General features: G+C 47.5%; 1 protein-coding gene across 1 annotated transcript; it reads right to left on the minus strand.

Annotated features, from left to right (window-relative positions):
- Positions 1–380: 380 nt before the first annotated feature.
- LOC135878335 (cholesterol 24-hydroxylase) lies at positions 381–23,429 on the minus strand. The gene is made up of 15 exons (XM_065403969.1): positions 23,302–23,429; positions 12,414–12,491; positions 12,002–12,083; positions 11,292–11,365; positions 10,365–10,451; positions 8,390–8,528; positions 7,388–7,498; positions 6,407–6,563; positions 5,963–6,028; positions 4,151–4,223; positions 3,586–3,670; positions 2,735–2,845; positions 2,316–2,404; positions 1,724–1,790; positions 381–542 (listed from the first exon to the last, which is right to left on the minus strand). Exons 1-15 carry the CDS (start codon positions 23,427–23,429, stop codon positions 381–383), a joined length of 1,509 nt encoding a protein of 502 aa, XP_065260041.1.
- Between the last annotated feature and the right edge of the window lie 3,474 nt (positions 23,430–26,903).

Below are 26,903 nucleotides of genomic sequence, written 5' to 3' on the forward strand. Positions count from 1 at the left end.
TTGATTCATTGTTTAAGTGCTCAGGTGCTTCTGAACTTATGTCCAATGGTCCCATTGAAATCAGTGAAAAATCTGAACCAGGATTTGGCTTTAGGTTTGTTTGTCATCACACGTAGCAGAGTGAGAGATGATATTCTTGTGATTTTCCCAAGTCTGATGAGAACCAGGCAGTACCTGATGAAAAGTCTGCTTTTTGCAAAGCTTCCAGATCAACAAGATTCAAATAAACAGCCACACTGAAACTCCTGAACTTCTCCACAGTAATTACGGGGTGAGCTAACAACCTTTTCTATATAGTACCCCTCAAAAGTGGCTCCAAAAATCTCTAAAATCTGAGGGGAAACTCCACCACTATTTGACTCCATTGCTCCCCACTCCCATTATTTTTGGGACCCTTTTGTAATGATCCGTGGTTTCAATATGCACACTATGCCGTCTTTTGGTCTTAAGGTTCCTGTATCCAAAATTTTAAAGCTCTGCCCTGGCACCAGCTGAAATTCAAACCTCTGAAGCAGTTTTGCCATCACCACTTTAGCTTCCATCTGTTAAGGAGAAAAGAAAACTCGAAATCAGCAGATGCAAATGTTGCTTTGGCTGAAGAGATTTCAATTGAAGACGCTGGGCAATTCTGTAAAATACGGAGATTTAAAACGATACAAGCTACGGTGTTATTGTAACTCCATTAGGGAGAAAGCTGCCCCTGGGAGGGGTGTTCCTCAGTCACCTGCAGCGTTCCCGAATTGGAGATACACCTCTACCCCAATAGAAAGCTGTCCTCGGGAGCCAAAAAATCTTACCGCGTTATAGGTGAAACCGCGTTATATCGAACTTGCTTTGATCCGCCGGAGTACGCACCCTCACCCCCCCCCCCCAACCCCTAGAGCGCTGCTTTACTGCGTTATATCCGAATTCATGTTATATCGGGTCGCGTTATATCAGGGTAGAGGTGTATATTACAGGCACAAAGATATGTCTGTTGGTTTAAGTTCTAGGTCTGGCTTGGAGACAAGGGTACGGATCAATCCACTTTAATAAGAGGATTGCCAGCGCAGGTATAACTGCATTTAGATGAGCTCCATTAGCACCATGGGAGACTGGAAAAACAGAAGATTCCACACAAGAGCTACAGAGCAGGCAACAAATAGCAAGGCCAGCTTCCCCACACTGTCCACAAATGTGCATCAGGACAGCTTTGGGGATCCCAGCTCTAAGGGGAAGAGGCCAGGTCAGTAGCTTTGCCTCTATGCCTTTGGGCCTGTCTGATTGCCTATTGCTTCAGCAACATGGCACAGCATGTACCAATGAAGCAACAGTTAAAATGTGTTTAGCTTAACAAAGAGAAGTTTAATGGGCGATCTGACTGCACGGGGAACAAATATTTAATAATGAGCTCTTCAAACTATTAGAGAAAGGTCTGACATGATCCCATGGCTGGAAGTTGAAGCTAGACAAATTCAGATTGGAAATAAGGCATAAATTTGTAATGGTGAACGTGATTAACCACTGGAACAATTTACCAGGGGTCATGGTGGATTCTCCATCACTGACAATTCTTAAATCAAGACTGGATGTTTTTCTAAAAGATCTGCTCCAGGAATTATTTTGGGGAAGTTCTATGGTCTGTGCTATACAGAAGGTCAGACTAGATGATCACAATGGTCCCTTCTGGCCTTGGAATCTATGAAAAAGGTGGGATACACCAAAACTTCAGAGGCCTACCTACCTGTGAAAATATCTGTCCAATACAGGAACGGGGTCCCAAAGAAAATGGAAAATAGGTAAAATATGGCCTACGAGGGAAAAAAAAAAAAAAAAAAAGGACAACATTTATTCTGATGGCTGCACTGGGATGATAGAAGCTGGTTTATAAATCAAATATTTCATCACAACTGTAATTTTAATTGCTTCGGAATAACTTCCTTTACACCTCTGACTCATTAAGGCACCATCTTCTTAACCTAACAGCAGAATAGCATCATAAGTCTTTGTGCCCATTTCCTGTCATATGGGAGAAATGACACTGTAAACTCTTGGGGGCAGGGACGGTCATTCATTATATATTTGGATAGTGCCCAGTGCAATGGGCCCCAATCTGATTTGGCCTTTGGGTGCTACTCAAGTCTAAATGTTAATAAGAATAAGAATAATACCCTCCTTTGAGAACTGCAGATAAAAACCTGCTGTATAAAACACAAAATTATTAATATTTGCATCTGAGCATAAAGCTACAATAATAAACATATTTTCCCTGTTAATGCTCTTACCATAATGGTTACTCAGTATGTTTTGGTAACATGGTAGTAAAATATACTCACTTTGGTGCATCTTTGTTAAATCGGTCAGGATTAAAGGTCAGTGGGTCCTTGAAAAACTTTTCCAGCCTTCCCATGATATATGTGCTGAACTGCCAATAAAATGTGTTTGCATTATTTATGAGATGCACACTGCTAAAGCCTCTCTGATGGCTCACAAGGACAAAAATAATTCTGTTTGTTTCTAACTAAACACTTTGCATCACCCTCCCCATCACTGGATCTGACGTACTGCCATGAACTGGGTTCAAAAGCCCCATTCACACCTTATTCTTTTGGTCTTCAGTGCCCAATTCTCTGCTGCCGTAACTCCCCCGAAGTCAATGAACTATGCCAGCAGGGAATTCTGGCTCTGCAGTGTCTAACTCCATTGTGTGTGGACCTACAACCTGATGGGTTTTGGATGCAGCCATCAAACTCACAATTAGAGTAGTATTTGCTGGAATTCTGATGCCTTCAATGACATTTTCCTTTCCTGTCCAACGTATGGTCCCTGGAACGGGAGGGTATAATCGGAGGGATTCTTTGAGAACCTGTGCCAGCAAAGAGTAACAAAGAGTTAATTATTACAACATGGGGAGAAGAGATATGATGCCAATTCTTCCCCCATAGCCTTTCCAATCAAGTCATTGATCAGGAAGATGAACAATATAAGGAAGACTGTAGCTAGAGAATTTGATGGCTACCAAAGCAGGACAGCTAAATACATATACTTCAGCCCTTCTTACTGCCTTACGTGTAAGGAGAACACTATGAAAAAAACAACAACAAAAAACCCCACAGCAGCGAGACTAAGAGCCCAGGTCAACTGCCTTGGGCTTGTGGGACTTGCACCATAGTGCTAAAAATAGCAGTGTAAAGTCTATTACCACTCAGGTTGGAGCTCAGGCTCTGAAACCTGGTCAGTTACCCCAAGTCAGACTCTCTGGGGTGGAGTTCCAGGCTACAAACCCATGTTGTCAAAATAAGGGCAGACATTCACTTGAAACATACAGTGAGTGAGAAACTTAGTTCTATGCTCCGATGATAATTAAACTAAGCAGGCAAGGATTTTTGTGCGATTTCAGAGTGAAAACCCAAGAACATCTTTTCTCCCAAGGTTATGCTACCCCTGAAGGCTCAGAATACCTAGGACAAACACTGTCAGAATTGATCGTCGCTTTTACTTGTATGAAACGAAACCAGTTCAGAGCCCCTAATGGCTGTGCTAGGATATGGCAAAAGTGCTGCAAAACAACGCAAGCTTCCCTTTGGCCTCATTCTCCTACTGTACCTGTGACAAGTACTTGAGCTTCCCAAGATCTTCATAGTCAATGTCCCTCTTGGCTCCAATAACCTCATCCACTTCAGCATGAAGTCTAGAGGTGTAATGAAGGAGAAGCTGTAGTTACTGACATCCATTTCCTGCTACGCGAGGTGAATAGTTTTTGTTTTTTTTTAAACTGTCCTAATATTGAGCCTGACCTTGCCTTCCTCCCTCAGACAAAATGCCTATTGATTCCAAAGGCCGACTGCCTGAGCAAATATTCCAGGATCAGTACCACGGCAGTATTCATAAAGTATAATACAATCAAATGTGATAAATTCCATCTGCAGACAAGACCAGCTTTGTATAAAGGCTTCTAAATGAATTACTTAAATAGAATTGAAAAATCTCATTTCCATGTTTTTTATTTTACAGTGTGAATTGCATTAAATATTATTTATTTTGGAACACATAGGATTTATTATGAATAAATACTGGTTATTTAATAGTCCTTATAATTATTATGGGGCACAACATGCTCACCCCAGAGTCAGAGAGCTGGCCTGACAAACTAAGCATGGAGTGTACATACCTTTCTAGTATTTCAGGTTGCCGCCCCAGTTCCATTATTGTAAATGATAACTGATTAGAAGTTGTCTCATGACCTAAAAATATTGAGAATCTATTTAAAAAGCAACATTGAAAATAATACTATTCTATACAAAATTAAGTGCACCAATACAACTGTGACCACAAAACCAGAGGCCAGATTGAGGCCTCTAAAAAAAATAAGCCCAAAATGCTTAATTTTAATACTGTGCTAGGCAATAAATGAATGAAATCATATAAATGTTGAGATATGCATGTATGAGGACTTCAACAATAAAAAACACAAACAGATTAAGCTGCAGATCAAGCATATTATTTTTTGTCCTACTTTCAGTGGATATGGAGAACAACAGATCTCCATCTTCTTTATAACAGCCCTTAAAATTTCTGAAAAGTATTAGGTCCCCCCTCAATCTTTTTTCTCAAGAATACACATACCAGATTTTTTAAATCTTCCCCATAGTTCAGGTTTTCCAAATCTTTTATCATATTTGTTGCTCTTCTCTGGACTCTTCAATTTGTCCACATCTTTCCAGAAGTATGGTGCCCAGAACTGGATACACTACTTCACATCCATGCTGAGTACAGCAGAATAATTACCTTCCGTCTCTTAGGCCAGGTCTACACTACCGCGGTAGTTCGACGGCTGGCAATCGAAGTTCCGGGTTCGATTTATCGCGTCTGGTCTGGACGCGATAAATCGATCCCGGAAGCGCTCGCCGTCGACTGCGGTACTCCAGCTCGGCGAGAGGAGTACCGCGGAGTCGACGGGGAGCCTGCCTGCCGCGTGTGGACCGCGTCTGAACCGCGGTAAGTTCGAACTAAGGTATGTCGACTTCAGCTACGTTATTCACGTAGCTGAAGTTGCGTACCTTAGTTCGAATTTGGGGGTTAGTGTAGACCAGGCCTTACATAAGGCACTCCTATTATTACATCCCAGAATATTAGCCTTATCACATTGTTGGCTCATATTTAATTTGTGATCTACTAGAAGCCCCAGAGCCCTTTTCAGCAGTACTACTTCCTAGCCAGTTACTCCCCATTGTGTGTTTGTGCATTTGATTTTGCCTTGCTATGTGTAGTACTTTGCACTTGTCTTTATTGATTTTCATCTTGTTGATTCCAGACCAATTCTCCAATTTGTCAAGGTCTTTTTGAATTCTAATCCTGTCCTCCAAAGTGCTAGCAATACCCCCCAGCTTGGCATCATTCATAATTTTATAAGCATACTCTCCACTCCATTATCCAAGTCATTAATAAAAATATTGACTAGTTTTGAATGAAGAACAGACCCCTGAAGGACCCCACTAGATGTGTCCTCCCAGTTTGACAGAAAACCATTGATAACTATTCTTTGAGTACATTTTTTCAACACACTGTGCCCCCACTTTATAGGAATTGCATTTAGACCACATTTCCCTTAATGTCTTTTAGCTACTTTCAATGAGATCTAGGGGAGGAGACAGCATCATGAGACTAACCAGCTCTTTGCAGACCACCATCAAGTGCTGCTCTGTGGACCAAGTTTGGGAGCCACTGGTCCAGACATTCTTTGCTTATGTTTATCTGATGGGTGGGAGGTTTAAATGTCATTTTCCTATTTCTCACTCCAGATCTCACTCAAACTGGTTTTACACCACTATAACTTGCAATGGAGTTACTCCTGACCTACACCTGTGTCAGAGAGAGAATCAAGCTCTTAGTAACTCTCATTATAGACCCCCTGGGAATGCATACTATTTTCAATAGCTTCCCACATTATGTGTCAGAGTAATAAAGTAACTACTGTACAAACCAGCAATGAAGAAAGTGACAAAGTTATCCAGAATATTTTCATCATCTCTAGACTCCTCCTGAGCTGCTGGGATAGGAAACAAAGTAGTTATAAAAGTTTACTTTGCCCCTTTAACAACATTTTGGGGTCATGGGAAGGGGGGGGGGGCTATAAGGGAGGGGGAGGCTCAGTGGTGACCTGGAACCCAAGTTCTGATTCCAAATGTACAAAGAGATATATGTTAAACTCAGAAAGGAACAAAATCTCCAGGACAAGGTCCCACTTGTAAACAAACCCTTGTTTGGATCTTCACCTTGAAAGAAACATTCCTGAACATGTTAGAAAGGACTGAGCCTCAAAGTTCAGATCCAGAAGTGAATCCCCAAATTTTGTGTTTGGATCCACTGTTTAACTCTGCAAAACAACTCACAGAATAATGAAATCAGAGAATGCTGAGTTTCCTACCATCCCCTTTCAGGATCTGAGTAAGAATATCTCGTGGGACTTCCTCCCCATTCTGGATGGCCTCTCGCCTCTGCTCAATGCATTCCTTTCCCACACGGCGCAGCAGTCTCACACTTTCCCGGATCTCCTTTATCAATTTTTGTTTTCCTGGCATGTACTGAATATAAAATGTACTTGGTCATTTTACTAGCTTTGCAGAATAAACCAAAGAGGTGTAGAGACTAGGGCTGATCAAAACTGTTTTTAATAAAAAACTGGGTTTGATTAAATGAAATTTTTTGCTAAAAATATTTGCTCTCCATGGAAAATTGAGATTTTTTTGTTGAAAGACCAAATGCTTGAAAACCGAAATATTTCAGTTTGGATATGCTGCTGTAGCACCTCACAGCAGCTGTAATTCAATTCAGCTGCCTCATGCGCCATGGCCAAGGACTCCCAGGAAGCATCAAAATACACCCTCTCCTGCATCGTGGGAGATGTAGTCTAACAAGGGTGTCTGACCTATAGAGGCGAATGGGAGCACAAGGCATCTGAACTACAACTTCCATGAGACACTGTGGCAGCATTTTCAAATCAAAATATTTCGGTTTTCAGTAGAAAAGTTTTGGTATATGAATTTTTGCTAAAAAAAATTTTCACAGAAAGAAAACCCATTTTCTAACCAGCTCTAGTAAAGACCATGATCCTTTTTTCAGACACATTTACGCTTCTATTCACAGAGAGAGAGAGCGAGATCAGGAGAGAGAGAGGAAATAAAATATTTTGTTCAGTGCGTGAGTTTCTTAAATTGCTACTGAAATTTTATTTCAAAGAGAGAGGAAAGGAAAGACACAGGAACCATCTCAATCTGTTGATCCTTTTTCTATTGCGAATGGGCCCAAACACACAACCCCAGCCCACTGTGCTCACCAGTCAATATGCATGCAGTGACTACAGCTTCACTCTGAAGAGAGCACTAACTGAAGTGAGATGTGTACGGACCTGCACAAGAGGGACACGTATCTCGTTCATTCCTTTCATGACCATGGACACGGCATGTGGGAAAGGCGTCTGGTCATCATGCAGCGTGTTTAATTCTAGGCCAAAGGCCACCTGAGGATATTGAGAGAAAGAGGCAGCTATTTGCTGATTAAATCCTTCTCCTTATTGCATCTATAATTAAAAAACACATGAATAGACCCATGCCCTGTTCCTAGATCATGCTAGTACCTAAGGGTTAGATTCTACCTTTAGGCACAGCCCTGAACAAACGGTGGTATCTAAAGCCCAGAAGCGGCCCCTGGGAGAGAGAGTGGCTCAGAGACACCCCTCTGTGTCACACTAATTACCCAAGGGGGTAGTCATTTACTGCTCCCTTCTACCAACCTCGTGCTGGCTCCCGCAGAGAGGGTGCAGCCATGGCAAGTTTTTGTTGATGCCTAATGGCAATGAAACACTATACACACGTCATTTAATACTGACACGTTCCTTTGAGATTGGAGGAGGGGGAGAAGAAGACACAGACCTGGAGAGCTCTCTCAGGCTATGTCTACACTGCAGGTGTGATCTCCAGCTTGGGTACACCAAAGTTAGTACACCAAAAATGGCAACATAGGCTTGTACAGCCCATGCTGAAGCCCCTGAGCAAAATTTTTAAAACATACCAAAGTCCTATTTCCAAAAAGCACAGGGGCTTCTAAAGTGGGACATAAAACACTTTTGAAAATGTTTCCCTCCATCTCTTACTGCAGATCAGATTCTGCCACCCTTGGATCAGGTTGAGTGGTAACTTATTCTTACTTCACACTGACTTCAGTGGGTCTAGTTATGGAGTATGCTACTACTTTACCCGTGTAGGGGTGGTAGACTCTCACCCTCAATTCGCCTGGCATTCAGGGGAAAGTTTTCTGTTTCATAGCTACAGCCCCCTGATTTTGGTCTAGGTAGCTGCACTTCAACTGTTCTGTCACTTACAGTGGAAAAAGGAAGTCAGACAGTCTGTACCTTTGCAATAACATCCAGAGTCACTCGGCTCATCATGCTCATGATGTCCAGTTCAGTTTTTCCATCTGCTTTTTCCTCTAGCTTCTTCATCAGCTCCTCTGCTTTTTCATTAAAGGTTTCCATCAAACCAATCAGGTAGCTGGACAATTTAAAAAATATTAGTGATGGGGCATCTTTGTTTAGAGAAAAATTATCTTCACTTATTTCACAAAGGAAAATTTAGAGAATACAAATTTTTCAAATGATATTTTAAACCCTAAACTAGCTACATACATTTTTCCAAATTAAAGAAAACACCTGGAATAATCACTTGCTTAAGCACGATAGAATGAGCTAAATTCTGCTTGCACTACTTCTGTGGAATTCAATCCTACCAGAGATAAGAATAGCCATGTAACAAATCACTTTCGGAGCAAAGGGCCTGATTCAAAGCCCACTGAGGTCAACGGAAAGACTCCCACTGACTCCAGTGGGCCTTGGATCAGACCCGAAATGAAACGTAATGCCTAGATTTAGTTTACCTTTCCCTCTAAGCATAGGCGCTGAATTTTATTTTTCTCAGGGTGCTCCACTCCTGTTCTGCTCTAAGGCCCGCCCCTCCTCCGCCTCTTCCCACCCTGCTCTGCCCCCTCATGAGGCCCCTGCCCACCTGCTGCTCTCCACCCTCCCGCACACACCTGAGCGGCAGAGCCACCAAACAGCTGTGGCTGGTGAGTGCTGAGCACCATAATTTCTTTTCCGTGGGTGCTTGAGCCCCAGAGCACCCACGGACTCGGCGCCTATGCCTTTAAGTACACACACACGAGCAAAACTAAACAAAAACCCTACACAATAATAAAGATGTTTCTCCTAAAGACTGGAAGCAAAGGAGACAAGTGGTATTTGAAGTCGCTCTTTAGATACTTGAGGGGCGCTCAGATATGACATATGGTGTCATCACTAGTTGTCTAGATAGATAGCTCTGCAAAAACTGCTGCTGCTACTACTGTCATTGGGTTTATATGGATGTAAGTGGGAGAACCAAATTAGTCTCTATTTACTGTACACAGGGCCGGCTCTAACTTTTTTGCCACCCCAGGCAAAAAAGAAGAGCGCCGCCCCGCCGTACCCCCCCCCCCACGAGCGCCACCGAAATCCCAGCCCCCCCAGCACCACGCCACCCGAAGCCCCGCCCCCCTCCAAGCACCGCGCCGCCCGAAGCCCCCGCCCCCCTCCGAGCGCCGCACCGCGCCAGCCCCCGCCCCCCCAGCCCCCGCCCCCCGAGCACCACGCCGCCCAAAGCCCCCGCCCCCCCTCCGAGCACCACGCCGCCCGAAGCCCCCGCCCCCCCCGAGCACCACGCCGCCCAAAGCCCCGCCCCCCGAGCACCGCGCCGCCCGAAGCCCCACCCCCCCGAGCACCACGCCGCCCGAAGCTCCCGCCCCCCCCTCCGAGCGCCGCGCTGCCCGAAGCCCCCGCCCCCCCTCCGAGTGCCACGCCGCCCGAAGCCCCCGCCCCCCCTCCAAGCGCTGCGCCACCCGAAGCCCCCGCCCCCGCTCCGAGTGCCGCACCGCCCCCCTTCCGAGCACCACGCCGCCGAATCCAAAGATAAAAAATCGAGTGCCATCCTGCCCCAAGGTGCCGCCCCAAGCACGTGCTTGGTCGGCTGGTGCCTGGAGCCGGCCCTGACTGTACGTACAATACGGCCGAGTTATGGTTGCCATGAAAACAATGCATTAAACTTTGGATAAAATGAGAACTATCCACTGAATGACCGCAAAAAGCAACAGAGGGTCCTGTGGCACCTTTAAGACTAACAGACCCTCTGTTGCTTTTTACAGATTCAGACTAACACGGCTACCCCTCTGATACTTGAATGACCGCAGTTACTTCTAAATTTAAAATAATTGGGGAAGTGGGAGAAATACCTGACACATTTTAATAACTCCTCTCTGGAGACAATAGGGAGCTAATCTCAGATATAGATTTGCCTTACATTCGGCTGAAAGCTGGATCCATAATTCTCCGTTGCTTGTACCAATGATCATGGTTAAGATCAGTCACTAAGCCATTCCCTAAAAATCTAACAAAAAGATGAGGATTAAGGAAAAGAAAAAGTTTCTGGCAAGGGATTTGATATGAAGTTTTCAATTTTTTCAAGCCACATGTATAGCAGCCTTTCCCCATCTGCCTGAGCTCTCATTAGCCTACTCGGTTTTATAATAGGGCAATATTTTGTAATTTCCAATTATAAATATGTTCTTTTCTCAGGAAGCATCAAGTTGGTCCAAGCACATTATTCCACTCATGCCACTGGAGGAGGAAATGACTTTAAAAGACAGCTGTGTTTGTACACTGCCTAGCACAACTGGGCCTTGATCCATGACTGGAGGCTCCAAGACACTACTCTGTACAAAATCATAAATAATCATATCTGAAGTACCACTTTATATGTTTCAGTAAATCATGCTAGCAGGGCAGGATAATTTCGCCCTCTATGATTAAAACCAGCAGCTGAATACCCCCATGCACAATGGAATGATTCAATAATGTAAAGGGAAACCAGTGATTGATTGATTTTTTAAAATAGTCTTGTGCAAACTTTCATCTGCTTTGGGTTCAGCTCATAGAAGCCCAACTGTTTTGAGGCTAGGTGCATATCCCACAGGGGAGGGATGTGAAAGATAAAGGACTTCCATGCGTACTCTCCATTGTTCCACTAGGAAGACACTTGATTCTGTTTGAGTCTCATCAAGTTAATATAATGGGTGCCTTGTGCCCAATTGTGACTGGGGTTTAGCCATGGATCCCAATTTAAAGTCAAATCCAGAATCGATCAAAGCAAATTTAATCCCTTCCTCCCGTTTTATTCATCTCTAAATTTATTTTAAGCACATGATGCTTTTGATTGGAGCTGGCCTACCTCATGCCAAATATAGCATAGAGTTTGCTATATGTTATTCGATCCTTCGGGTACTGTGGTATCGTCAGGAACTCCTAAAATCAAATCCCACAGTCAGCAAATATAAAGTGGAATTCATTTCCCAAGTAGACTGTAAAGAGCCATTTGAGCATTCAATTCTTTCTTTGTTTTATCAAAAGTCCACAGGCAACAGGCTCCACGAATCACACAAACTCGTCCCGTGAACTATTAGGAAGGAACACATTTGTCTGCCAGACAGAGTTATTTTAGAGGGTTTGGCTCCCTCATTTGTACACTTACAGAACTTAAGGATTCTTTGCAGGCCTAGTCCTAGAACAGCTTTCCTCCCAGGTTCTGAAAGTGCCTTACAAAAGTTGCTCAAATCTCACATCACTATTATTCCTACGATTCAGAAGGGGAAACTGAGGCATCTAGCAGTTAGTGGACTAGTTTTTGGAAGTGTTGAGCACCTGCAGCTCTCATTGACTGCAGTAGGTGCTGCGGGCATCCACTATCCTGGAAAGAGATGTCACAAGTGGCTTAAATCAAGGCAACAGTATAAGTCAAACGGTACAGCAAGAACTAGAACCCTGGCATCCTGGCTCTTAACCTCATACTCCAAACACTGCACAACACCCATTTGGTTTATAGGAGGACAGATGGCTGAGTGGATGGATAGGATGATTCCAGTCAGATGATTTATGCAGTACCTTTACTCCTTCAGGACTTAGAACCATTAGTGAGACTCTGTGAAAGGCATTAAAACGCATAATGGGGCCATACTCCTCTGCCCTACAAGAGAAAGGAGGGAGAAGAATTATGGTGCAAAATAACACATCAATCATGTGTGAAATGAAAACACCCTCAAAGGAACACAATACAGTGTAAAATGGGCACTGCTACCTTCACACCTAGGCAAAGCACTTACAGCAAGACCTATGTTCTGTTCCTGACTCTGTCACTGACTTACTGGGTGACCCTGGGCAAATCACTTAATCTATTTGTGCCTCAGTTTCCCAATTTGTGATATAGGGTTAATGATGCCAGCATGTCCCTCTCTCCTGTGTAATGCTAGGTGGCAGTGTGGCCCAATAAAAAAAATATTGAGATATAATAACTTACCATTGTATGAAGAGATCATGCACCAGCTCATTTTTCTTTAGCATTCTCCAGATGATTGGCAGGTGTCCCAGTAAAAAGCTGGAGAAAACAAAACTAGATCTTAGTCTAATCCTAAGGCTGAAACACTACTCTCTGTCCATCGGACTCAAGAGTCTATGGACAGAATGAAATATGGGAGATAGATTTAAAGGCTGGAAGGGACTTGGAAGATTGTGTTGGTTCAGCTCCCAGAACATGCAGGTCTTGGGGGATCTGCATGAGGCAGGGAGCATTGCCATTAACTTGCTATGCGAACTGACACAAGTTAGACCTTACGTATCAATTTCTCCATTTGTAATAATGGAGATAATGTTTATTTGCCTTTGAAATGTGTTTTAAATCTTCATTTGAGGACAAGAGTAGATCATATTAATGAGTGTGTATTTCTAGATACATTGATTGCAACTCCATGTGGCTTGTAAGCTTTTGTAGAACTAAGGCCTTGGCTACACTTGCCGATGTACAGCGCTGTGAGTTAAACCTGACTTCGTGCAGCTGAGTAGGGAAAGCGCTGCAGTCTGTCCACACTGACAGCTGCCCAGCGCACTGTCGTGGCCACATTTGCGGCAATTGCAGCGCTATTGGGAGCAGTGCATTATGGGCAGCTATCCCACAGAGCACCTTTTCCCATTCTGGCGCCGTGGCTTGTGGGAAGGGGGCGTGGGTGCGGGGGATTCTGGGTCCTGTCCCAATGCCCGTGATGCATCACTTCGCATCCCAGAAATCCCTTTGTTTCCGTCCACCTTTGGCGCCATCTTTCAACGGTTTCTGTGCAGCGTGATCTGTCTGCGGGAAATGGAGTCCGAACTGCTGAGGCGTATGCTGACGAGTCTCGCCAGCACGTCACGTTTGGCTGTCGAACTATTCCTTAAGATCCAAAGTGACAGTGAGAGTGAGGGTGAGGAGTCCGACGATGCTATCGAGCTGCGTAACGCGTACAACACGAAATTGCTTGTGGCATTCACGGACATGCTCAGCACCGTGGAACGCCACTTTTGGGCTCGGGAAACAAGCACCGAGTGTTGGGATCACATCGTCATGGAAGTCTGGGATGACGAGCAGTGGCTGCAGAACTTTCGGATGAGAAAAGCCACTTTCATGGGACTGTGTGAGGAGCTTGCCCCCACCCTGCGGCGCAAGGACACGAGATTGAGAGCTGCCCTGCCAGTGGAGAAGCGGGTGGCTATTGCAATCTGGAAGCTGGCAACTCCAGACAGCTACCGGTCGGTCGCAAACCAGTTTGGAGTGGGAAAGTTGACCGTTGGAATCGTGTTGATGCAAGTTTGCAAGGCCATTAATCGCATCCTACTCAGAAGAACCGTGACTCTGGGTAACGTGCAGGAAATAGTGGATGGCTTTGCACAAATGAGGTTCCCTAACTGTGGAGGGGCGATAGATGGGACGCACATTCCTATTCTGGCACCACCCCAACTAGGATCCGAGTACGTTAATCGGAAGGGGTATTTCTCTATGGTTCTCCAGGCGCTTGTGGATCACCGTGGGCGTTTCATTGACATTAACACAGGCTGGCCCGGAAAGGTGCATGATGCACGCATCTTTCGGAAAACTTGGCTGTTCAGGAAGATGCAGGCCGGGACTTTTTTCCCAGAGCAGAAGATCACGGTAGGGGAAGTTGAAATGCTCATTGTGATCCTTGGAGCTCCCGCTTACCCGCTAATGCCGTGGCTCATGAAACCCTACACAGGGAGCCTTGACAGCAGCAAGGAACGGTTCAACTACAGGCTGAGCTGGTGCCGAATGACTGTGGAGTGTGCCTCTGGCCATTTAAAGGGCCGCTGGCGATCTCTGTATGGGAAGCTGGACTTGGCCGAAAACAGCATCCCCGCGGTTATATCCGCGTGCTGTGCCCTCCATAATATTTGTGAAGGGAAGGGTGAAAGCTTCACTCAGGCATGGACCTCCGAGGTTCAACACCTGGAGGCTGAATTTACACAGCCAGAGAGCAGGGCTATTACAGGGGCCCAGCGCGGGGCTGCAAGGATTAGGGATGCCTTGAGGGAGCAATTTGAGGCTGAAAACCAGCAGTGATATCTGGTGCCCTGCACGGGAGTGAAGTGCAGTAGTTCCAATCTTTAGGAATCAGTGTCTGCTTAGCAGACAAGCCGACTTGCAGTGCCTGTTTATTTCCTGGGCTAAGGAGTCTTTTACTTTATGCAATAATAAAGAATGTTTTCAAAGCCAAAGAATCCATTTATTGAAAAGAAAAAAAAATTATTTATTGAAAAGAAACAAGGGGGTGGAGTGGGGAATAGTACAATCACAGATTCGCGTATGTCCTGTCTGGTGTGCTGTGCAGTGAGTGGTGCACTTCAGGACAGCTATACTGCATGGTGATTGGGGTTGAGTGCAGAGGGTAAGGGTCGTGGTTTTCAGGGCTGGGTGGTGAAGATACTGGTGTTGGAGGCAGCGGGTGGCGTGAAGAACACAGAAGTTGGGGAAAGTGGGTTGGAGGTGACAGTGGGGCACAACGGAAAGAGTTTTGGGACAAGGGCTGTAGGGGGGGTGGCGTTTGCGGTACTGCTCCTCTTTCTGCATGGCTACCAGCTCCTGGATAGCATCTGCTTGGTGCTCCAGGATGCTTATGAGCCTATCAGTGCTTTGCTGCCGGTGCGCGGTGCTTTGCCGCCGGTGCGCTGCGTTTTCCTGGCGGATCCTGCTTTCTCTCTCCCTCCAGTCCTGTGCTTTCTCATTCTCTTTAATAGATTGCCGCATCACTTCTTGCAGCATGTCTTCTTTGCTTTTTCGCGGTCTCTTCCTGAGTCTTTGCAGTCTCTGAGCAGGCGATAAGAGGGACGGCTGAGGTCTCAAGGTTGATGCAGCTGTATAGGCAAAATGCAACATTTAACAGAGGCAGCATTGTTTATACCAGACAGAGTAATGATTCCCCCCGCACTTAAGGAGTAGAAAACACACAGGGTCTACACAATAGCATCATTTTCCCGTCCGAAACAGAGCACACATATCCCATGGGAGCCTCAAAATGGTGAGTAAGGGGGACTGATTGTTTCAGGGCTGCACTGTCCTCTGGGTTTCTGTGCCTTGGGGAGAGCCAACAGCTTCAGGGGGCACCTACACTGAACACTGTCCCAACATTTTCCACAGGAGTTCGTCCTGGACGATATCTCGCTGCTGAGGGTGACCTGGGAAGCAAGGGAGGGTCTTCTACTGCAATGCGGCTTCCGCCCTGGCCCATATGCAGCTTGCCTGTGTGCAGCAATGGTCAGGTTTTTTGCTGCCCCAAGCAAAAAAATTTTTGGCTGCCCCCCCCCCCAGCCCTGGGCTCTCCCCCTCTTTCCCCCCCCCCCCCAACTGCACCCTCCTGCTGCCCCAGCCCTGGGTCACTGGTAACTCGCTCCCAGGGCAGGTCATTCAGCAGGAATTTTGGATGTGCACAGAACACAGACAGGATTGGTTCCCATATGGTTACAGAACTGCAGTAAAGTGGAACAATTTTCAGCTTGTGTGATTGGAGGATATCTGGATGCATATTAGAAGACTGTCCTACATAAATGAGGAAAAGTTGAGGTGCCTTTATTATTCTTTTGTTCCATTCTTTGTTTCTATGGGGAATGCACTATCACGGTCTTCCTTTTAAACAAATAAAACTAAAACTTTAAAAAAAAAAAAAAAAAAAAAAGCAATGGCTGTTGAAAATAGCAATTCCAGTCCTAATAACCACTGGGAAGCATTTCTTGCTCAATTTATTCTACTTTTTCTACAGCAAGTTACTGTGGATCAGTATATTTGATTTGGGGGAAATGAAGTAACAGCTGCCCAAATTGAGCTTGAGCACTCCTGAATTTTGAGGGTGTTCAAATCTGGACACTGGCAGGTGCTAGATTCCCTTTCTGAATATTAGCTATATCTGGAGAGGAAAAGTCAATTTCTGCTTCCATGGCTCAGAAGTGGAAATCCTCCTAAGTGCCTGGTACTGTATCTAAAGCTGCCCAGGTCCAGAGCCTCCCCTCCCTTACTTTTCATTTTAAATTCTAGTGGGATCCACATACCTCCCTTGCTAGGCTTCAGATAGAGAGGTGCACCATCCATTTAGTCCCCCCAATTCCTTCTTTGGGGGAGAGCCCAGGGCTGGGGCAGCAGGAGGTGCGGGTGGGGGGGAAGAGCCCAGGGCTGGGGCGGCAGGGGGTGTGGGTGTGGGCCAGAGCTGGGGCGGCAGGGAGTGCGGGGGGGGGGGGGGAGGGGAAGAGCCCAGGACTGGGGCAGCAGGAGGTGCGGGTGGGGGGAGAACCCAGGGCTGGGGGAGTAGGGGAGTGCAGGAGGGGGCCAAAGCTGGGGCTGCAGGGGGTGTGAGCGGGGGAGAGCCCAGGGCTGGGGTGGCAGGAGGTGCGGATGGGGGCCAGAGCTGGGGCGGCCGGAGATGCGGGGTGGGGGAGAAGAGCCCAGGGCTGGGGCGGCAGGGGGCGTGGGCGGGGGCGAGGCCAGGGCTGGGGCAGCAGGAGGGTGCAGGGGGTGCGGGGGGGGGGGGAAGAGCCCAGGGCTGGGGCAGCAGGAGGGTGCAGGTGGGGGCCAGAGCTGGGGCAGCAGCGGGTGCGGGGGGGGGGGGGGGAAGAGCCCAGGGCTGGGGCAGCAGGGGAGTGCAGGTGGGGGCCAGAGCTGGGGCTGCAGGGGGTGTGGGCGGGGGGGGGGGGGGCGGCAAAAATCCTAGAGCTGGCTCTGTTCCTACCATTCACAGCAAGCTGCAGATTTCAGTTCCATACTCCTTTCCCACACCCTTTCCTGTTGCTAGTGGCCAAGGGAATGCTGGGAAATGTAGTTCTTTCCCTGCTCCAGGGCTGGGTCTATAGGCAGGGAGCTAACCAAGGAACTACAGCTCCCAGGGCCCCCTGTTGGTTCTCAGCTCCCATGCTGGATTCTTGCGCCCCTTGCAAATCTGCAGCCCCAAGCAACTGCTTGCTTTGCTGGTACCTAGAGCCGGCCCTGGCAATGGTCCCCCCGCCCCTCGCAGCACAGTGGCACGGACACGTTAGCCTGGCTGGGACAAGAATCACTGTGGCTCTCCCGATAAACCTGTGCAAGCGCACTGCACACGTTCTGGATGAGACATTCGAGGAGATTACCGAGGCCGATTACCGCAATGTGATAAACCACATCAATGCACTATTCCGCATCTAGGCATGCATGCCTAACCGTCCTCTCCCAAAGAGCCCGCACCGAAAAAATTCCTTCCCGAAAAAAAAACCCGCTTACCGGGAACCTGCTCTTCTGTTTGTCCTCCACCAAGTACCGGCCGCTGCGACTGGCTACCTTCCTCCTGGCTCGAGAAGAGCTCCTGGCTGCATGGCTCCAGGGATTCCGGGGTGTCTCCATCCGGCCCACCACCATCACTCCCGTTTTCCTCCTCCTCCTCCCCCCCCCCACCGGCTCTGAAGTGTCCATGGTGGTGCTCGGAGTGGAGGTGGGGTTAACCCCAAGTATCGCATCCAGCTCTTTGTAGAATCGGCAGGTCGCGGGGGGAGCACCCGAGCGGCCGTTTGCGTCGCAGGCTTTGCGGTAGGCACTCCGTAGCTCCTTCACTTTAATCCTGCACTGCAGGGCGTCCCGGTCATGGCCCCTTTCCATCATGTCCTTTGATACCTTCCCGAAGGTATCGTAATTCCTACGGCTGGAGCGCAGCTGGGACTGTACAGCTTCCTCCCCCCAAACACTGATGAGGTCCAGCAACTCGCCATTGCTCCATGCTGGGGCTCGCTTGGCGCGTGGAGGCATGGTCACCTGCAGGGCCGGCTTTAGGCCGATTCAGCCGATTCGGCTGAATTGGGCCCCGTGCTAAGAGGGCCCCGCGCCGCAACTCTCCACCCCGCCCTCAGCTCACTTCCCCCTCCTCCCCTCCCCTGAACGCTCCGCCCCCTGCTCCTCCCCCTCCCCTGCTTCCCGCGAATCAGAGATTCGGGGGAAGTCTGAAAAGAAGCAGGGGCGGGCAGGCAGCACCAGGTAAGCTGAGGTGGCGGGGGGCGCGAGAAGGGCTCCGGGGAGGCGCGGCCCAGTCCGGCCCCGGTTCCGGCCGAGCACGCAGGCCCCAGCGGCTCTGGCCCGGCTTGGCTCCAGCCCGGCCCCCGCGGCGCGGCTCGGGTCCGGTGGCGCGGGTCTGGCGCGGCGCAGCGCGGGTCCGGCGCGGCTCCGGCCCGGCCCCCGCGGCGCGGTGCGGCTCCGGCCCCCGCGGTGCAGCTCCGGCCCGGCCCCCGCAGCGCAGCTCCGGTCCGGCCCGGCCCCCGCGGCGCGGCTCCGGGCTGGACCCAAGCCTGGCAACCCCGGCCGGAGCGCGGCTCGATTCCTGGGGGCGGGGCTTGCAGCAAGCCCCGCCCCCAGGAATCGGGCCCCGCTCTTGCTAAAGCCGGCCCTAGTCACCTGGAAAGATTCGCTGATAGCACTCCACACCACGCCGGGCTGAGCAAACAGGAAGGGGATTTTTAAAATTCCCGGGGAATGTAAAGGGTCGGTCACATGGTTGGTTACCTGAGGCCAAGGCAGTAGAGTTTGAACTGATGACCAGAGTGGCTAGAACAGGCATTGTGGGATACTGCCGAATAATTCTGGAGGCCATTCACTGTGCATTGGGCGGCCACACTGGCGCCGCAGCGCTGCAGCAGCAGCGCAATACTCGCTATTCCTCTCGGAGAGGTGGAGTACATGCAGCGCTGCAACCACGGAGATACAGCGCTGCAAATGCCTTGCCAGTGTGGACGGGGAGTGAGTTACAGCGCTGGGGGAGCCTTTACAGCGCTGTAACTCGCAAGTGTAGCCAAGGCCTTAGTCACATTGTTCTGGTTTCCGTTGATGTGCTGTCTGCATTGCTTGTATTTTCTTTCCTTTTAAGAAAACACACCCACAACCCATAGCCCCTCCTAAAAGATACATTCCCCACCACCCCCTTCCCTGATGTTTACAAGGCAAGACTCCCTCAATTGTTCTGCAGAGTTCTCTGCATTGTGTAGGAAGGTCTGTGAACAGAGACTGAGCACAAAGACTCTGCTGTTCTGTAAAATGAGACAGTCTTTCGTCTGTGTAAGAATCTGAGATGTTTGGGATTACAGGTGGTAACTGTCTTGGCATCGATGACAAAGGGCATTCAATCTAATATTCCTGAATCTATGCTGTAGTTGTTATATAATTGTATGTACAGAAGAGAGAATGTGGGCCCAATTCTGAACTTCTTTACACCACGGTAACTCAGGCACTGGTGTTACACTGATGAAAGTATGATTAGAATTGGCCCCTCTCTGTCTACATGTTCTGGTTCATTCAAATTATGAAATAAAGAGGAAAAATTGGAAGGGAAAGTATTGGCTAATATGGAAATTACATAAATGAATAAAAGGTGTTAATCCATCAAATGCATCAGCTTTATTTAAAACCCATGCATCAATTCCTTCCTTTAGAGGCGAGTTGGCAATTCCCACTGACTTTGTATACATCTGAAGTAGGATCCGGCTCAGCAGCTTCCTACTGCAATTTCTCAAAAAGCCAACAAGCTGTGCTTAAGGGGATCAGTTTTCCAAATGAGACACAGATAGCTGTGCTGTTGTTATGGTAAAAAGCACAGGTTCCCTTTCTCTATGCTAGCTTCTTTTAGTTACTTAAAAATGTCAAGCATTTAACAAAATTACCCAACCATTTATAACAAACTCTTTTAACCCTTTGTGTGTGTGAGTCAGTGAAGTTCCCTTCTAGTAACTGGACCAAAAAGGACAGGATCCCTGCTGCTAACTGGTAGCAAAATAAATTCTCCTTTAGCTGAAGTATCAGAAACCTGTGTGTTTTACGCATAAAGGAGCAAAGTTGTAGCCCTGGCTCCCCTTGTGCGTGTCTCATTTGCTGACTGTGGTTGTTGTCCTCACCACAAATATTTTTCTTCAAATTTCCCACCAATGCAAGTCCGCCAGTGCCAGAGCCACTGGTGGTAACAATGGTGGGAATGCTCATGTACACTGGCTGCCAGTGGTTTAATTCACTATGACAGAGGAAAGATGGCCAGATGGTTAGTGCACTAGCCTGGTACTTATGAGAGCTGGTTTCAGTTCCCTGCTCTGTCAAAAACTTTCTGTGTCACCTTAGACAAGCCACTTTGTTGCTCTGTCTCAGCTCCCCATTGGTAAAATTCGCAGGGGTGTTGTGAGAAGAACAATGTTAAAAGCGAGTGAAGGGCTCACTACAGTGATAAGAGCCCTGCAAAGCTTACCATAGATAGTATTGTCCAGCTCTGCTTAGAGCAGTTCTAGCTGTTGGAATACTGGTGGCAAAAGTGGCCTGTCTACACTAGTGCTCCCGCTGGTTGAGCAGCACTGGTGCTGGAGAAAGGTCTAGTATAGACAAGGCCTCTGTCTGAATCCTCCCCTATGTATGCGCTAGCACAGTGTTTCCCAAACTTGGGACGCCGCTTGTGTAGGGAAAGCCCCTGGTGGGCCGGGCCGGTTGTGTACCTGCCGTGGCCGCAGGTCCGGCCGATCGTGGCTCCCACTGGCCATGGTTCGCTGCTCCAGGCCAATGGGGGCTGCAGGAAGCGCAGAGGGACGTACTGGCAGCCGCTTCCCGCAGCCCCATTGGCCTGGAGCAGCCAATGGGAGCCGCGATCGGCCGGACTTGAGGACGCGGCAGGTAAACAACCCGGCCCGGCCCGGCCCGCCAGGGGCTTTCCCTACACAAGCGGCGTCCCAAGTTCGGGGAAACAATGCTCTAGCCCAATGGCTGGCTGATGGGGACGGAACATGTCAATGGTCCTACTCTAGAACACTCCTCCCCCATCCTCCCATGGAAAGGACAGCACCACATTTTTTCCACTTATGCTTTTTTGATCAATGGGACACTTGATGGACTTAACACATAAAGTTAAGCATGTGCAGAAGGGTTTGCAGGATCAGGGCCTAAGATAATACAGAACATATATTCTTCACACAGGCCACTTGAATATTTTTTTAGAGGTTGTTGGTGTGTAAGCCTCAGTTGTCATGCTAATTAACACAGAGAGCACTGTGTGGCCCTAAATGACTAAACCAGCATGTTTGAGTCACACATCTGCATCATTTCACACCCCTGTGTCATTTCAAGTCCATTGTTTTCCAGGGTTCTGCAGTGATTCTTGGAGTGCAGAGGATTCTTTGCAGAAGTCCCTGACTCCAACTGGAGCTGTGGGGGGTTCAGCATCTCACAGGATTGGGCTCTTAAAAATGGTTTTCTTTATCATATGAACAAAGACTCAGATCAAAGGGCTACAAGGGGACTAGAATACTCATCAAACTCCTGGATTCCTAACACTATTGTACACCACGATGATACCTTTTGCTCAGGTTGGGATGTATCGGCATGTGACAATTATCCAAAAAATGTCAGTTTGGAGAGACATCTATTTTTCCATGTTTTCCTTTAGATTTCTTATGTGAAATAAACCTTTGACGGGATAACCAAAGATGTGAGCCATTCAAGTGAGAAAAATGGCACAAAACCCCAATGCAAGGATCACTTTCACACCTGTTCAGCGGAATGTTTTAAATTAAAAGTGCTCATAAATGAAGGCTCTGAGCACCGTAAACAATTTACCCAGTTTCTATTCTAAAATATACAACAGGGTATTAAGCCCAAATAAAGCTGATACTAGGAGCCACACAGATCTCAATATAGTGCATAATATAGCAGTGCTGGAAATTAAAAAGGGATATAGAGATCACAAGCCTTATTCTGAAGGATCCTACCTAGGCTGATCACTGAAGATCAAACCAAAAATCCTTAAGGAGAAACAGACAAATGAACAACCAAAAACTTACCTTACATGGTGCCACAGGCCTGGAAAGCCATTTTGATCTAACTACAAACAGGACTAGAGCTGGCATATCCCTAATATTAATTTGTAGACTCTGAACAGACAGACATGATAACTGTAGTTACACAACCAAACTCGATATCCTTGCGTGGCTGCTTATGCAATAGAATGCTATTGCTGCGTCTGCTCACATACTGGTATATGCCCAGTTTACTAGGGCATACAGGGCCAAAGATAAGGTTAAATAAGCAGCCTCAATACCACTAGATGAGCTGTTTCTCCTTGTGACAGCAATGCCACTTTGGTGCTACAGGTCTCTTTACCACTGTTCATATCTGTTGACATTTGTTTTTTGCCAAAACAGAATACCTACACGGTAAGGAGAGAATATGCTGAAGCGAGTGAAATTATTGTCAGCTGATGTGGTCCAAAAATTCGGATATGACCACAGGCACTGGGGGGGAGGGGGGGAGGAGAGGGAGGTTTGTGCCAAACAGGGTCAGTTTAAAGACAGTGTATAACAGAAACAGAGCTTCAAACATAACCAGTCCGCTAGCCCCGAGATGGATCACAACCCCCTCCCCTGGATTGCCAGAGCCCAAATCCTACAAATACAACTCAAAGCCAAACCCTCCAGGTAAAAGACTTAAAGTGCCTCTAACCAGGCGCTTACCTCCCCCAGCATAAAAGGAGAAATCCTGACCTCATTCGAGTCAATGGCAAAGCTCCCACTGACTATGACGGAGCCAGTTCTGCACCCAAAGCGGGTCAGTCCAGCACGCCTGGCCCTGCAATACCAGCAAGGTCACGGACAGCCCTTCTGGAGGGACAGCAGCCCCCTCCCCTATTTCCTCACTGGGCCATGCTGACACTGGGGCAGCAGATGGGCTCTGATTCACCCAGGCTGGTGCAAAGTGAGAACCTGCCACCCCCAGGGGACCAGGCACTGGGGTGGCAAATGGGGGGAGGGTGCTGTTGAGATGCCTGAAACAGCAAGATCCTTGCTCTCCCCCCCGCCCCTGTCCCTCCCCAGGGGCATGCTGCTGGCCTCCCCCTTACCTCGCTCTCGGGGCGCCGGGGATATGATCGTACTTGGCGTGGATGGCTCTCACGTAGCAGCAGTAAAGACCGAAGGCCAGGAGGCAAAGCGAGAGCAAGAGGAGGAGCAGGGCCCCCAGCCCCTCCATAGCCGGGGCTAGATCGCTCGGCCGGGCGGGTTTCCGACTCCCTGCCGGGGCCTGCCCTTCAGGGGGAAGGCAGAAAGCGCCGCAAGGCTGTGCTTAAAGAGACAGGGCAGCCCTGCCGGCCTCCCAGGCCCTCCCCCGGCAGCGCCCCGGCCCGGCCCCGGCTCTTCTGCCTCCCGGGCTGGGCCCTACGCAGTCTGTAACGGCCTGTCCCGAACCCGGCCCACGTCCACCCGGGGGGAGTCTTGCTGCTCTTCTCACCAGAGGGAAACCAGAACGTTCATAATCACCCAAGGGAGCTGTCAGCACAGGGCAAATTCCACTGAAGGGAGGTGAACGTCATGTGTTATACAGAAACGCAGGACTTTCCTCCCCTTAGATTACACAGCCTGGTTCAAAAATCACGAGTACCACCCCCTCCTCCCCACCACGAGCTTGGCCTAAAAAGCTTTAATTTTTAAAATCAAGATTTTTTTAAATCTTCATATTAAAATATATATATTTTGGGTTCTTTGTATTTGCCTTCTGATTTGTGAACTTTGAGATCACATTCGGGTCATGTTTACAAGCTTTTCGTCACAAGCATAGGAGCAGAAATGTATTTTTTCTTTTTAATTAACATTTGAGATTTTCCCACAATTCATAAGACTGCTGGAGCTGGGGCTTTAAGAGAAAAAACACCCAATACTATGCAACTTGTGATAAAATCCTGAGAGTTGGTCAACCGGGAAACAGTCACTTGATATTTCGTTGTTATGATGTTGGCTGACTTTTTGGGCATTCATTTCATACATCTTGGACAGCAAAGATCAAAGGGCAAAAATCGAATGTGCCTTTAAAAATAAATGCAAACTAATCTTGGACCACAAATACTAAAATGTCTTAATCAGCATCATATGATTATTGCATGACATCACTACAAGGCAGAGCTATGGCTTTCCGGTTTTCTTAACTATGCATTTCTTACCTGAACATATTTGCATTTCTTTCAAGTGTAACCTTAAACCTTGAGTTTCCTTGTTTATTTTGCTTGGTTTTGGATAAACAGACTAGGGACCGAATGGCTAGGTAGCAGTTCTGCAGAAAAGGACCTAGGGGTCACAGTGGACGAGAAGCTGGATATGAGTCAACAGTGTGCTCTTGTTGCCAAGAAGGCTAATGGCATTTTGGGCTGTATAAGTAGGGGCATTGCCAGCAGATCGAGGGACATGATCGTTCCCCTTTATTCGACATTGGTGAGGCCTCATCTGGAGTACTGTGTCCAGTTTTGGGCCCCACACTACAAGAAGTATGTGGAAAAATTGGAAAGAGTCCAGCGGAGGGCAACAAAAATGATTAGGGGTCTGGAGTGCATGACTTATGAGGAGAGGCTGAGGGAACTGGGATTGTTTAGTCTCCAGAAGAGAAGAATGAGGGGGGATTTGATAGCAGCCTTATAATTAATAATAATAATAATTAATGGAGATATCCCATCTCCTAGAACTGGAAGGGACCTTGAAAGGTCATCAAGTCCAGCCCCCTGCCTTCACTAGCAGGACCAAGTACTGATTTTGCCCCAGATCCCCAAGTGGCCCCTTCAAGGATTGAACTCACAACCCTGGGTTTAGCAGGCCAATGCTCAAACCACTGAGCTATCCCTCCCCCCTTCAACTACCTGAAGGGGGGTTCCAAAGAGGATTGAACTCGGCTGTTCTCAATGGTGGCAGATGACAGAACAAGGAGCAATGGTCTCAAGTTGCAGTGGGGGAGGTCTAGTTTGGATATTAGGAAACACTATTTCACTAGGAGGGTGGTGAAGCACTGGAATGCATTACCTAGGGTGGTGGTGGAGTCTCCTTCCTTGGAGGTTTTTAAGGCCCGGCTTGACAAAGCCCTGGCTGGGATGATTTAGTTGGGAATTGGTCCTGCTTTGAGCAGGGGGTTGGACTAGATGACCTCCTGAGGTCCCTTCCAACCCTGATATTCTATGATTCTATGATTCTATGAATTACAACACCCTTGGAATGTTTTTACTCTGAAGTTAAATGTTGTTAAAGTGGTCTGCCCACCTTTGCAGTATCTTTTCTTTGTCAGTGAGCAGTGGTGCCATCGGTACTCAATATTGGAAATGTTCCTGATGACCGTGTCCTCAGAGCATCATAGAAGTTCTTCATATTATTCCTCTCTGCATAGGACTGAATCTCATCTGCCTTGTTGCTTGGCTATGAATATTGCATGACTAATAGACACAACACAGTGACAGCAGTAAACACAGAAGTATTAAACTGCCACCTAGTGGAGCTTTGGAGAATTTGCTAGATAAAATAAAGTGACAAGGTGGATGACGCAATATCTTTTATTGGACTTTTATTTCTGTTGGTGAAAGACAATCTTTTGAGCTACACAGAGCTCTTCTTCAGGTCTGGGAAAGGTACTCAGCCTGTCATAGCTAAATACTAGTTGGAACAGATTTAGCATAAGTAGTTAACACCTATTCTAAGGGACCATTCAAGGGGAAGTGGTAAATTAACACCCCTACAGTCATAGAACAAAAAAGGGAGTGTTTGTGGGTTATAGATTGTTGTAATAAGCCACAAATCTAGTGTCTTTATTAAGGCCATGTCTACACTAGTGAATTTATAGTAGCACAACTGTGCTGATGCTGCTGCACCGCTGTAAGATCCCTCATGTAGCCGCTTTATGCTGATGGGAGAGAGCTCTCCTGGTGATGTAATAAAAACCATCTCAATGAGTGGCAGTAGCTATGGGGAGAAGCTCTCCTGAGGACATAGTGCTGTGCATGCTACCACATATGCCGGCGAAACTTGTGTCGCTCACGGGGGTGTTTTCCACACCCCTGAATGACATCAGTTTTGCTGACGTGATAGTGTAGACATCGCCTTAGACCATGATTTTTAGAGTGTAGCAAAGTTATGGATTTAATCTCATATTTTGAAGGGGTTGTGCAGTTTTCCTTTAGGATAAGGACTAATAGATCAAATATGGAGTGACTGTTTTGTGAAAAGTGATAGGTTTTTGTGTGTGTCTTTTATCATTTTCCTGTGTGAGTTCATTTGAGAGCGTAGTGATTGTCTGGTTTCACCCACATAGTTGTTATTGGGGCATTTAGTGCACTGGATGAGCTACAGCACATGTTGTGATCGCCATGTATAAGTCCCATGTGAATCATCATGTGTTGTGGGGGGTATCGATCATTGTAGCAGTGGAGATGCAGGTTTTGCATCCATTGGTCTGGTGCCAGTTTGTGTTGGTGCCTCCTGGTTTGTGTGGAGCTTTCTTCTGATGATGAGCATGGGAATGTTGGGGGGGCTGTTTGAAGGCCAGAAGAGGGGTTTGGGAAAGATTTCTTTCAGGCTGTGGTCCCCATCAAGTATGGGTTGTAACAGTTTAACAATTCCCCATATGGGTTCCAGTGTACAGTGGGAGGTGACAAGTAGGGTGTGTCGATGTAGGGGTATTTTTTCCTATATTGAAACA

The sequence above is a fragment of the Emys orbicularis genome, chromosome 4 (genome assembly GCF_028017835.1).
Source record: "Emys orbicularis isolate rEmyOrb1 chromosome 4, rEmyOrb1.hap1, whole genome shotgun sequence".
Classification (NCBI taxonomy): domain Eukaryota; kingdom Metazoa; phylum Chordata; order Testudines; family Emydidae; genus Emys; species Emys orbicularis.

Coding starts and splice junctions, on each gene's coding strand:
- LOC135878335 (XM_065403969.1), bottom strand. CDS start 23,429: ATGGAGGGGCTGGGGGCCCTGCTCCTCCTCTTGCTCTCGCTTTGCCTC. Junction 7,499..8,389: donor CTCTGGATGTTATTGCAAAG/GTACAGACTGTC, acceptor CAATATCCTCAG/GTGGCCTTTGGCCTAGAATT. Junction 4,224..5,962: donor TGTCACTTTCTTCATTGCTG/GTTTGTACAGTA, acceptor CAATATTTTTAG/GTCATGAGACAACTTCTAAT.